Below are 13650 nucleotides of genomic sequence, written 5' to 3'. Positions count from 1 at the left end.
TGGATTTGAACAAAACTGAGCGCAAAACAAAAGGAATGAATTAGTTTGGAGGATGCTACTAAAGCTTGGAATATGAACTCAGTGCAGTATGAACTGCACTGGAATTGTTGGCTTCAGAATCAACCTTAAATTCTTTGGCAAGTTAGCCACATAAGCCTGATAGAAACCACAAATACATTTGATTTTTGCCCAAATAGAGTCTTTATCCTTTCTAATTTGCTGCTGGATGTCATACTTACCCATTTTGTTTTGGAAATAAATATTCTGACTTTGAAAATGTTGGCTGCTTTGAAAGTGCAGCTTGTTTTTTAAAGCAATGAGATTTCTTTTTTTTTGTTTGTTTCAAAAAGAAATTTACAGTTTGTAGCTGGTTTTTGTTATACATTGGACTATGTGAAATGAAGAAGAGTCTGAGAGTTCCTCAGCACAATGTGTAGATTCAGTGTATTCCTTAGAACTGCATAGAATTGCATGATACTGCTGTGAGTTTAAACAATAGCAAATTGCCATCTGAAATCTGTAAAAGTTAAAAAAAAAAAAAAAAACCAACAACAACCTAAACAACAAAAATAACTGAAGGAGTTGCAACTTAATCCTAAGGAATGAGTGACAGAGCTGGAAATTGAACCCGGTGATCCTGGGTTCTGCTCCCTGATGTGAGCTCCCTGTCAAAGTCTGAGAACTCTGTATGTTTCACATAACAAGATAATAGACAAAAATGTTGGGTTCCAAATTAGAAAAGGTAGTACAGTTCCAATTAAATTTCTGGATTGTTTGCTAGGGGAAAAAAAAAAATCTCTAATCTATGAGCTCTATTTTTTAATTGTAAGGTTTCATAGACAATTGACAGATGTTTTCTAACTTGGAACACTGTATGTGAAGAGGAAGAAAAATTAACCAGGGACCTTTTAGTAGGGAACCATGACCAACAGAAAAGATAGAACTGAAAACTGGAACCTCAGATGTATGGTATTTCTTTCCAGTAAGATTTTACTTCTGATCTTTTTGTTCAGAGTCTTTGGACATATTAGCTACCGTTCGGACTGGGAACTGGTGAAGGTGGACTTCAGACCGTCCTTCCCCAGGGAGTGCACTGACGATGACTATGAATCTTGGGAGCTCACAAATCTACAGGTATTCACGGTCTTATGTTAACTGCCACAAATTTTCCATAGCTTTCAGGCTCATGTAGAACCGTGTGCTAGGAAAATGTTTTCAAATAGAATTTGGATGCTACATCCCCAGCTTTGATCTCCCTCCTTACATTGGTATTTGCTGATTCCATAATAGTTTAAAATGGGGGGTGGTTTTGTGTTCCCTTTGGTTGTGTGATCTGTGTCCTGGGAAAGGCGGAAGTATATCTGGTGGTCTGCCATAATAATAGGTGGTCCTGCTGGATTCTGAGGCGTATACCATAAACTACAGCGTGTAATATTGATTGAAGCAATTTCAACATCCAGTCATATGTTCTGCCAACTTCCTGACCACATACTGTACTCATATATAAATTGCCATAAGTAAAGCCCATTCCAGACGTAATTTAGGATCTCAATGGACCGATCATGTAATGGAGCCCAGTTGTTTTGGGCAATACCGTTTCTGCAGTAATGCATTAAGTCTGTGCTAATCCTGGTGCTCTGGCCAAATCCAATTTTGGGAAGCTACGTTCTCTATACAATGTATTGATTAAAGAGACCAATGTGAGGGGGTTTTGACATTAAATGGAATATGTCATATTTATTCATAATTGTTCTGATTATTATGTTTGTGCTTCTTCCAGTATATTTGTTCTCTCGCTCTCTCCAGGGTTAGGGGTTTTTTTGCATACTTTGCTGTGTTATTCCAGCTCCCTAGCTCTCATTTGCTAGTTCTCATGCCCAATTTTACACTTCTTGTGTAGGAATGCTGTGTATTCACTAAGAAAGTTATGCAGCCTAAGAGCCTGAAGAGTGACAGTATCTTGGGATATTGGCACTGAAATGTTTTTCAGAAATTAGAAACTACTAAAATGAATTTGACAGAGTACTTGCAGCTGCCCAATTGCCAGTGGAATGTGTTCAGATAGTCTTCACTCTACCTGTGTCCACACGCCTGGTGCTTCACAGACTGCTGACACAAGACATAGTGATTTAGATAGAACTTCAGCCACCTGCATCCACACTGAATTTTTAAATTTGTTTAAATTTAGGTTGTGCCTAGATTGTGCACAAATGAAGCATGGATTAAATTAAACTTGAATTTCCATGTACATCATTGGTTTTGTGCTCTGAAGTATAGTATATGTTATAATTGTGTAATGGCTTATTAGTGGACAGCAGTGGATATGAGAGCTTTGTATACCTATACCTTTAAATGTGAGAGTTGAGACTTGATACAAGTCTTAGCAGCAAGACCAACCTTTCTCATGACAACATAAGGTCACGTCTGTGTGGTGTAGGTTGTGGTGTGCAATAAGTGTGGTGCTTTGTTGTTCAGGGTGATCGCTGCATCATGGGCCAGCAGAGGAGCTTTCGGAAGAGAAAGATTTCATCGTGGTGCATTAAAGGGAGAAGTTTCACATCAGCTCTCACATCCAAAGTCTGTGAATGTGTGAACTCGGATTTCTTATGGTGAGTCTGTCTGTGGATCTTTTGATTTATTGCTAGTAAATAGTTACTTAAAGTTTGAGATGGGTGTATTTTCCTCCTTTTGCCCCTCTCCCCACATAGCCATGAATAAACAAACAGGCTTTTGTATTTGCCTTTGTTTAAAAACATTGCCATGTTTTAAGTATTTGTTTCACCTGACTGAACAAATCCTGATGTTTTTTCTCTATTGATCAAGACTTGAAAAATGACCATTGGATTGACTTATAAGGCAAGCAAACCCTTTCTATTTGCAAATGAAGCAAAAAAACAGAAGAAATGTGTTGGTCTGAGTGGCAAAAGAAACCTTTTAAAAATCTAAGCTACCAAGAGAGTTAATTTTGCAGAACTGACAAAGTAATTACAGCCATTTTTTTCCCCAGGTGTACACAATTCCCATTGAAATTAGACTTAGAACAGAACTGGCTTCATCAACTTGTATGTTCAGCTGGTAGAATAATATTTAAAAAATCTTTTTACTCTTAAAAAAGTAATCTCATCCACCCGCAAATTAATCTGCTGGATGAAGTGGGGATAGTAACACCATTCGTGTTGATGTTTTTCAGTGATTATGGGTTTGAGCGCTCTGCACCTCTGAAGTCGGAGGCTAGCAAATGCTTTGCTGACTTTTGGTTTAACCCAGAAGCACCTCCTGAAGACTGCGTGCTGGGGCAGGCGTACACCAGCAGCACTGGGTAAGCTGATTTTGTGTTCAGCTGGCTTGCAGAGGCTTCCAGAGTGGGGGAGAACATTCCAACCCAGGGCCCCAAAAGTGGTTTTAAGGAAATGTAAATAAGGCCAACTGTAAAAAAAAATGGGAAATGCTAAAGTTCTGACTCTGACTTAAGAGCATGTGCAAAAGCTTCCTACAGACTAATGAAAGAGAAATGTTACTTCACACGTTCACAGAAGTTCAAAAACTAACCCATTTGAGAAGAGGGGGAGTTGTCTTCTTCCCATTTTTTTTTTTTTTTTAATTTTGTAACTGCATTTTGTAACCATTGCTACACTTCTGATAGGAATGTCCATTCAAAGGCTTTTTTCTTAGCCCATTGCTTGAATTCAGACCAATTTTCAGTCTGAATTCCTCTGAGGAGCCAGTAACATCTTACAGAACTTCCCAGTCTCTCACTTCCATAGGGGTAAAGAGTTCTGTGGAGAACAGATTCTTTTCCTGACCATATGGGACACTCAGAATCAAAGGGAAAGCTTTACTAACTGTAAACAATACCACATAGAATATACACTACAATGTAGTCTGACGTCTGTGCTGAGAATAACTTGCAGCTGGCATCTGTTCTGGCTTATCATAACATCATCTCTGTCGGTTGTGGAGATGAGAACCAAATGATGAAATGTCAAATCTGGCAATAGAATCACGGTTTCTGTGTATATTTTCCTTACCAAGGAAAATTATGCCTTTTGGGTTGTGGCTGACAGCTGTGATATACAGAATAAGAATTCAAAAGAGTAAAATCTGACTCCAATTTTAAAGGATGTTTAAAAATAACATACCTGAGTGAAACTGATCTGTAAATAATTGCTGTACACATCCAAGTATTTCATTATTAGTTCTTTAAAAGTGTTAGGCTTTTTACTCTTTTGTACTGTTACATTAAATAAATGCTTTAAGTGTTTTAAGAAATGCATAGATCTGATAGCAGCAGATAAGCAATTGCTTCTGGGTTAATGCAGAAGCTGCTTGATCTAATTTCTTCCTGATCTGTGAGGTTTGAACCAAGACCTCTAGAGCATTGAAGACTGTTGAACGCTAGGAAAGGGTAGGGCAGAGAGGACAGCAGGCTATCTAGCTCCTGGAGGGCTGGTCAGGCATGTTTCTAAATTTGAAAAGGCAGACTCTCCCAATGCACACAAGTGAAATCCTCGTCATGCTCCACACCCTCTTTCTTCAACAGGTTTTACTCAGTAAAGGCAATGTCTGTCATCAAAGTATTTTCATCATGAGTTGGTTTTGATCATCTGCAATCATGTCTGTTTGTGAAGCCAAGGAATATTCATTAGGTACCATCACACTCTCGTTCAGTGCCTCTGACAGCATTCTCCTGCTCGCCACCGATTCATTGCGTTCACTGCTTACTGCTTTTGCAGGTACAGGAAAGTTGTTTCTAATGTGTGTGAAGGTGGCGTAGACCTGCAGCAGAACTTAGCACAGCATATGTGTCCATTGATTGCTCCCAAGGGACTTCAGATCAGCATCAGAGAAGAAAGCCTAGCTGTTAAGCCTGGGGAAGACATCACCTTCATCGTCAGACAAGAGCAGGTAGTAATGAACGTTGGCTTTATGAAAGTTTCCTCACTATTTTTCTGGTTCCTTTCTCTCCTACCCGCTTTGCTACTGAATGAGATTAAGCTGTGCTTGGGACAAAGATGAATGACTCTCTAAATATTAAAACTTCTGTTTTCAAGTAGATCAGACAATCCGGTAAGATCAGTGAACCACCAAGTTCTGTTCACAGGATGGGATTTGTCTTCTCAGCAGTGTGGTCAGTCATGATTCCTTAAAGGCACCGCCTTCTTTGAAAATCAAAGGAACTAAATTACCAAAGTCTCCTTGGACTGAAAATTTTAACTGCTGTATCAGAGAAGAACAGAAATGCACAGAACATTTAATATTCTGGTTTATGTGGTTTTGAGAATCTGCTTTTCAGAGAGGAATCAGGCAAAGCTTTACAGAAATCAGCAAATAGCACAGCGTAGGAACATTATGATATATTAGTTGCGTTGCCAAAAATACAGGTTTTTTTCTGTTTATTGAGAGAGACAGTGCCCTAAGGCTTTGACCAACAGCAGTGAGTAACTTTTGGATGAATTGTTTTCCATGGATATCTTTCTTAATGCTTGCTTTTTAGTGTTAGGCTGTAACTGTTGTTCTCAGGTTACCGGAGTATTATAATCCCTGGCTAACCCCGCTGATTTGCAAGATCTTGAAGAAAGTTTACACATTTTGGCAAACCTGTGCAATATGAATCGGGCACTTGGGAATTATTTCTGTAACGGAATCAAGAAGGTTATGCACAGAACACCAGGGTGCCTTAGTGCTTCGCAGGCTCTGCGTCCCAATGTTTGCAGTGCCCCAAGAGTTGTCTGGCAAGTTATGCTGCCCTGTATTTTTATAATTTGTTTAGAAATGTTTCTTGTAAGAATAGAGCATTTGGTAGCAATTTGGACTCTAATGATTTTGACTGGCAATTTGATTATTTTTTTTCTACTATGTAGATTCTGAAGCTTTCATGAATCTGTGGCAATATGCAAAACATTTAAAATTATTCATAGTCTTAAGCAGTCAGGGATCTTGAAGGGAATCCCGCGCTGTATTTTCTGATGAAGTCTTTGCTCAGTACCTCGAACTGGAAGGCAGATTCAGAACTGTAACAATTTGCTGCCCCCTATGGCTAAGAACAATATTTATACTTGAATGTCCTGAGCATTGCTTAGGATTTAGTCTGTACAACAAAGTCTAATGAGAATTTGTAACAATTACTGAGTTTAAGAAACAGCTCTGCTAGGTTAAACCAAAACGTACCACTTTCTCTGCTGAACAAAATTAATTTACTAGTTTATGTGAATTCATGTTACTAGGTACAAGAACGCCAGACATCAGGGAGTAAAGAAAGCAGGCTTTGGGATTATTTGGGCAGTTTGCAAGTGACATTAGAAATAACAATAATTTATAATTATGATTCTTTTCTTCCTAAATTCTATTGGCTGAATGTATGAATAAATAATGCCATGACAATGATCTATTTTGCGTGGAAGCCCTAATTCCTTTTAAATTTAGCTGCCTTTTCCCTGTGTGACTCTTACTACCTGTCCACTGCTCTCTGTCTTTCCTGGTCAAGGAAGCAGAAGTGCCTTGGTGTTTTGAAGACAGCACTCTCATTTTTACACTAGGGAAGCTATTAGAATAAAACATTAAGAGCAGCTTGCATCTACTGGCTTTCAACACTGGTTTTCTGTCTCACCTGGAAAAAATATGTATGTATACTTGTTAGCATAAGAAAGAGCAAACAAGAACTGTTTGCAAGCTAATGTTGTCTAAAGAGATTCCACTTACTGGCACATTGCTGGCAAGAAGACATCTCTTTTGCTTTAAACTTTAATAACCTATTATCTCCTCTGCTAAATTCTACCCATCCATTGTCAAAAGAAAGACGTTATTTGGGAAAAAATACTCACAGTGAAGAAGCTTTCAAGGTCCTTTATGTGTGTTGAAATGGTGTTTAGGTATTTCATAACCCTACAGGTTCCTTATTCTGGGTATTCTTTTACGTTATAAGCAGTGTTTTTTCATCTGATGAAACATGGAAGAAAATCAACTGAACTGCAAAATAATAAAAGGAGGAAATAACAGTATGTTTTCCTTCCCTTTGTAATGCCAGGGTACATAAGTTCCAGGCCTCCTTTGATTTTGCATTAGTGCTGCCTTTTGGGATTAGATTTTGATATACGCCTATTTTAGAGTGTCTTAGGGGGAAGTGAAGTGATTTTTGAATACTTCTGTGGGTGTCAATCCTTCTCTGCTCTGACGGCCATTCAGGTCACCTGACTAGCATATGGATGTATACGTTCCTTTCCTAGAGGCAACGAAGATTTTTAAACCAACACTGTGTTTTCATAATACGGAGGATTTTCTACCAAGCCTGGCCCTGCAGCCTGTTTTAATTGCATGGGCGTGATGGCTGTGTACTATGGCAAGCAAGCAAGCAGGAACACATTGCTGAAGATCAAGGAAGCAGGGCAGCTTGCTAAGGCAGTGCTGCCAGCAGTATTGGGAAAGTGTTGCTGCTCACAGCTAAAATGAATTTTCCTTTGACTCCATCCCCATCTCCAGTCCACGTAGCACAGGCCTGACTTTTCTCCTGAGCAGCCACACCGTGACAACATGAGTGATGGGCATATGTTTGTCCTCTGACAGTAGTATCAGTCTTGGAGTATTTTAGGCCTGAGTTTAGGAAGACTGTCATTTAAAGGAGCACCTAGCAGAAGTGCAGTGAATTCTAATTTCTATGAGATGTTTGACATGACAGAATTAATTTGGCTGGACTTCTAAACCCTTTCCCAAACTCAGCTCAGTAATCTTCTGCATCTAATTTTGCGGTAGAGCATGTTAGTTCCAGGCATGCTGGTAGCTCTGTATAGTGCAGTACAACCCTGCGAGGATCCCCACTTGGATCTTGAAGGCCATTTGGTTGACACTCAGAAAGTGTGGTTAGAAGGTGCTGCGAGGAAGGTCTAAACCAATTAATTTTACTTTATAATGCATAGGCTAGAAGTTTACTGGATGAGTGGTAATTCTCTAAAAGAACAATATTCAGTTGTTTGCAATCATATGAGCATCACTGTAGAACCTGGGGCTGCCCTGCACTGTTATGTTAGTTAATGTCCAGATGCATTAAGACAAGAGTGATGGTTTCTGTGTCATACAACTTGGCTAGTGGCCTGGCGTGCCTTATTTTAAGGTAGGACCTTACTGTGGAAATTTAGTATTATCTCTATTAATGAAAACAATATCTGTTGCACTAAAATCTTTGCCATGAGTGTAGTGATTTTACTGTAACTATTGCAATTGAGTCAAAATATCTGGCTGGGGCCGGGAATGCTGTTGTGATTCAGGAAATGGTTATAATCATGTGTCCTGTCTATTTTGGTTCTGGCCATTTAAAATATTTTTGATATATTTTCCTTTTAGGGTGATATATTGAATACCAAATACCAGGTGGATCTTGGAGATGGCTTTAAAGCAATATATGTGAACCTTACAATGACTGGGGAACCCATCCGTCACCGCTATGAGAATCCTGGGATTTACCGTGTCTCCGTGAAGGCTGAGAATGTGGCTGGGCATGATGAGGCTGTGGTATTCATCCAAGTCAACTGTAAATCAGCTCTTTGGTTTTATTACTTTTGCTGCTGGGTAAAACCTCATGACAGCTATGAAGTAGTAAAGAAAATTACTAGTCACAATTAGGAAAAATGCATATTTTTTTCAATAACCTCACAGTCTTGCAGTGCTGTATGTTGTTAATGCAGAGGCTTGTAAACCTAGTGTATTAGGAGGTCAGAGTTAGTTTTGTTTGGATTTGGGAGAAGGATGGCGTATTAATCTTTTAAATAGCAAGCATGCCTCTCTTCAAATCTCAGGTTTGATCCATCTTCCTGACTCAAGATCCCGTTGACAGTCTTAGCAGCTAAAATTTAACACTTCGAGCTATGTTTTTTTAGGAGCTTCTAGGTGCTGCGTGAAGCAAGTGAACAGAAGTGTTGAGAAATGCATGAGCTCCTGTATGATTTTTAAAAAGAATCAAAATCTCGGTGTTTCGAAAAGCCAGGCTACTTATTAAAGTACTAGAATTTAGATTTTTAGGTAGTTAATTCTCACAAAGTTTTAAAGTGGTGTGCGGGTATAACTTCATATTGTCAGGCAGTATTACTTGACTTAGCCTTCTTTCCCGCTCCTTAATTAAGACCTAAAACCCCCCATCAAATAGATTTAAAATAAAAGAATAGAACAGCACAGGAATATCATTCACCATTGCAAGCTTAATGTACCTCAGTCATCTCATAACTGAAATGAAGAAGAAAACTCATAACCGGAACTGAATTTTCCTCTTCCTTCGAGATTCAAGACAGCTATTGCTTTGCCTATTTTCAGATGTGTCAAAAATTCAGAAACAAGCAACATCAAAGGAAAAGATATTCATCTTGCATTCTCCAGGTGTCTGTTTCCCTCTGTTGTGAGTGGTGTGTCTTCCATCCTAATCCCAAAGCAATGGAAATTGCTGGAGCCACACACAAGGCTGTGCACAGATCCGTGTGCTTTATGTCAGCCTGTCTGGTGACTGCTGATATCTATACATTTTGATAGTCAGAGTCCTTGAGACCAGAGTTTCCAGTTCTGCTTTGATTAGCAGGTGGACCCCAGCCTGTTAATGTTAATGACCAATCTTCTATTAAAATCAAATGGAAAGGATCAGAATCCAATTTTCCGCCTCAGTTTCATTCTCTTGTTTCTTTGTTGTGTTTGTTTAAATCATTTGACAATTCCAGAGAGCTCAGATGAATTACTTAGGGCTTCACCATCACTTTTTAGGAGCTTCTAGGTGCTGAGAAAGTAGATTAAGCGCAGGAACAGTAGATCTGTACAAGCAATGAACAGAAAAATACTCTGTAACATCCTTCTCTCTGGGGAGAACAACTTCTTACCATTCAAAGAATGATGAGCAGCAGCAAGCCCTGATGGAAAGTACAACAACTGCTTTCTCAAAATGTGATTCTGGTGTGGCCTACATCAGGATAAACAGTAAAAATAAAAGACGTCGGTTGTGGTTTATGCAGTGGATTTACAAATTGCAGAGGCCAGAGGTATTTTTCACAAGTAAACTGACTGGTGCATTAAGAGGACTTTGGCACTGAAGTGCGGAGGCAGCAGAGCACAGAAGCAGTCGTGGTCCATTCCTGAGCTTGTCCATGGATGGTGCACACGGTCTAGAAGACTCACAGAAGCATGATACCTAGTCTGGTCAAGTAAATGCTTTCTAAGTGATTTGCTCTGTTTAATTTTTTAGGGAAATTACAAGATTTGAGGAAATTAGCTGGCACTAATTAAACTGCAATTTCTACATTCTAGAGAAACACTAATAGCTGTTCAGGGACATTTTTCAGTGTGGAATGCCATGAAAGCAAAAATGTCTGCAGAGTCCTGCTTTCACTCTATCTCCAGCTGATGTATTCCCAGGGAATTTTTTCAGGGATGAATGGTAAAGGGAGTATTTTTTACTCCTGCCAAGTTCTGTTGTTATGGGAATCCCTATAATGCAGGACAATTATATGAACTTTGTCCTGTCATCCAGATTATGCTTTCTGATCCAGATCACACAATCTACAACTTGCTAATGAACTGTAAGAAAAATCAGAGAGAGTCTGATGGCATAAACGTGACTAGGTAATCCAGAATAAAAAGAACTGAAGAAGAATTAGGCAACATTTTCTTTTACATGAAACCATAATCTCTGTAGCATGTGAAAAATCAGGGAGCTTTGAAAACTGCATTGAAATTGCAGCTTCCTTAAACAGAAATTGTGTAAATCAACTTCATTCCTAATTGTACATGTTTAAGGATGATATGAAGCTTGTTCAAATGCATTATAATCTTGTGTGACCGAGACAAGCAGAAGGACTCTCAATAATTATTTTTAGCTCATTCATCTAGGAATGGCAAACTTGAAATAACAGTCATGATTCAAGTACCAAACAACTTATCTTCTAAAAATTTTGGTAAAGTAACCAACCTTCAGGACCAAAACCATATCTCAAAATGATCAGTTTCGTCTGGGAAAATGTAAATTTATGGCAAAATCAAAACAGTGATGCAGATCCCTCCAGACTTCTTTAATTTGCATCATCAGAAGGAAAATTTATTTCTAGGAGGAACAAATTTAATGGAATTCCTACAATATCTGAATTTTCCTCAAGACACCAGCAACAGGAGGAGCATTTTAACTCTGTTTCGGTAGAGAAGCTACTGAAGAAACCATTTGCTTAAGCACTCAAGATGTCTTGAATTCACGTAGATGGTTAAAGAGTCATCGGAGAAAATGCAGAGTGAAAGTAGAGCCTTACATGCGGATGAAGCAGCACCACAGGCCGGTTGAAGTGAGGTGGAAAAGGAGGGTGTGCACAGCTTGGACAACTGAAGTTCAGTCAGTTCGGTCAAAGGGAATTAGAAGTGAACGGGCAGTGATTCAGTTCATGAGAGTAAGAGAAAGACTTTGGACCGGTGTTAATTACCTTTAAGTTTGCACTGAGATTAAAAACTTTTGAATAAGTTAAAAGATATTTAGAATGGAACAAAAATGGATGGGTTTAGTATTCATACTGTGTAATAAATGCATGTTGGACCATACAGCAGTTCGGTGTCCTGGATAGATGGTGCAGCTCGAGTTAAGAAGTTGTAGTTCTCACATTACTATTATAAAGATTTTACCTTTACTCGGAAACATCCGAGGGAAAGATTTTCTTTCAATAAAGTTACTGTACTATGAAGCAAAATACAACATTAAGAAGCAGATAAAATCATTGTTCTGATGCATTTCTTTTCTACAAATAATAATGTTTACAGCCTCATAGGCATAAGTTCAGAAAGGACAAAAACTTTCTCTAAGGCACAGTTTGGAGTACAGAGGTTCTATTTTGATTTGCAAATAAACATTCCCCTGATGTATGCATCTATTTTAAAGCATGCATTACTGAGAGAGCCGAACAGCTGATATTTTATAATGAAAATGAGTAGTCAGCAACATTCTTTTTCAGTTTTCTGCTTTTTCCGTAGCAGTTTGAGATTTGTTAGATTTCTATTCATTTGATCTTTCATTATTTTAAAAAAAAAAAAAAAAAAAAAAAAAAAAAGCTGAGAATGCCTTTTCCAATTTTTAACTGGAATATCAACTTATGTTTTCTAGAATTGGACATGCACCAAAAAAAGTGCATCAGAGAAGTTTATTTTGGTGATCTGTCACATTGCTCTAGTGTTTTGTTTGTGGGGGTTTTGTGGAGGTTTTTTTTGGTTGAAATTAGGTCCTTCCAATTACACTTGCAGCTTTCAACACAGATATAAAAGCAGGAGGGAGGGAAAAAATAAATTCAGGACCTTATAGTGTGCAGGTGGGAGGCTTTTGAGCAAAGGGGTATTAATAAATTGGTGGATTCTTGTTCAGCGATATTTTGGGAACTTTGTTCAGCTCCACTGCAGGCTTTAAATTTAGAAGTGGTTCCAGTTGTTGGGAGAAACCAGGAGGTGAATCTGACAGCCATCATACTGCCAAAGAACCCTAATTTGACAGTCTTCTACTGGTGGATAGGAAACAATCTTCAGGTACGTGAATGGTTTTGACTGAGATTATTTTCAATCTCTTTCTAATAAAGATTGATGACACCTTTTACTTTAATAGAAATACTACCATGTTGCATGACTTCTTTTAGACCATCTTTCATTTCAAATAACCAGTTATGTCGAGTGGCAAGCAGTATCCAACTTCCCTTCTTTTATCACATACGTGTAAGGTGTTAATTTCCCTTTATTGCTACTTATGTGGAAATGCAAATTTCTCTCCCAGAATTGGTTTGAATTTCTAAACTATTTTCTTTTGGGGGGAACAACAGTTTATTCTGTTTCATTACCTGTGGAAAATAACTTGTGGAGGGGGATGCATTTGGGATCATAGTGTCGGTGAATGATGAAATTTGGATATATGCACTTCCATGTTCATAATGTGAGTACTGACTGTAAATTTAAGTGCTGTACAGAAATACGTATATGTTCATTGTATAGATAAATATTTTCTGGGAGTCTAAAGTAAACTGGCATATAAAAAATAACTGGGATATCTAAAAGGATATCCAAATAGTGAAAGCACTCAAATGATCCAGTGATATTCATTTGGGGATAGAAAATCTAGATAAACATAACCTAGAGCAATAAATATCCAGGTATTTCTATTGGGAATATTTCTCATCCAGCTGGGTTAATTTCTTTTAAGGTAATTCTTTCAATAACAGATAAGTAAAATATTTTCTTTATGAAGGAGACTAAGTATGACAGAGGAATGCTTCAGATAAGCGCAATGAACTTTCTTCTTGTAAGAAAGTTCTTGTTGCATAATCCCAGTCTATATCTTTTCCTTATTACTGACTTTGCCATCGCTAGAAGAGGCACTGCAGATCTATGTAGTCTTGTAAAGGGTTTTGTAATTCATACAGATGTGATCAGGTAACAGAGTATCTCAGCTCCACCTGGGAGGTTATGGTGGGCTGGTGCACTTCCATGGGTCATGCTCTAAGTTGACAGAAGTAATCCTTTTGACCTTGACTATACCCCACATTTTTTGAGGCAAATGGCTTGCTGTATGTGAACTTGTAGAGATTTATGAGCCTGACTCAAAATCTGTTTATTTCAGTGGGATCTGAATGAAAACCTAACACTCTACCAATTATTCTAGAAGAAATGTTT

General features: G+C 38.3%; 1 protein-coding gene across 1 annotated transcript in view; it reads left to right on the top strand.

Moving 5' to 3' along the window:
- The window catches only part of SORCS2 (sortilin related VPS10 domain containing receptor 2), a 387507-nt gene that overhangs the window by 351078 nt on the left and 22779 nt on the right, over nucleotides 1-13650 (top strand). The window contains exons 15-20 of the mRNA XM_009643235.1: nucleotides 1014-1134; nucleotides 2476-2609; nucleotides 3191-3319; nucleotides 4734-4905; nucleotides 8335-8521; nucleotides 12383-12516. Of these exons, the coding sequence (XP_009641530.1) occupies nucleotides 1014-1134; nucleotides 2476-2609; nucleotides 3191-3319; nucleotides 4734-4905; nucleotides 8335-8521; nucleotides 12383-12516 (877 nt within the window). The remainder of the gene's footprint in view (nucleotides 1-1013; nucleotides 1135-2475; nucleotides 2610-3190; nucleotides 3320-4733; nucleotides 4906-8334; nucleotides 8522-12382; nucleotides 12517-13650) is intronic.

The sequence above is a fragment of the Egretta garzetta genome, unplaced genomic scaffold (assembly GCF_000687185.1).
Source record: "Egretta garzetta isolate BGI_Z169 unplaced genomic scaffold, ASM68718v1 scaffold107, whole genome shotgun sequence".
NCBI lineage: Eukaryota > Metazoa > Chordata > Aves > Pelecaniformes > Ardeidae > Egretta > Egretta garzetta.
This window is presented reverse-complemented; position numbering and strand designations above follow the sequence as displayed.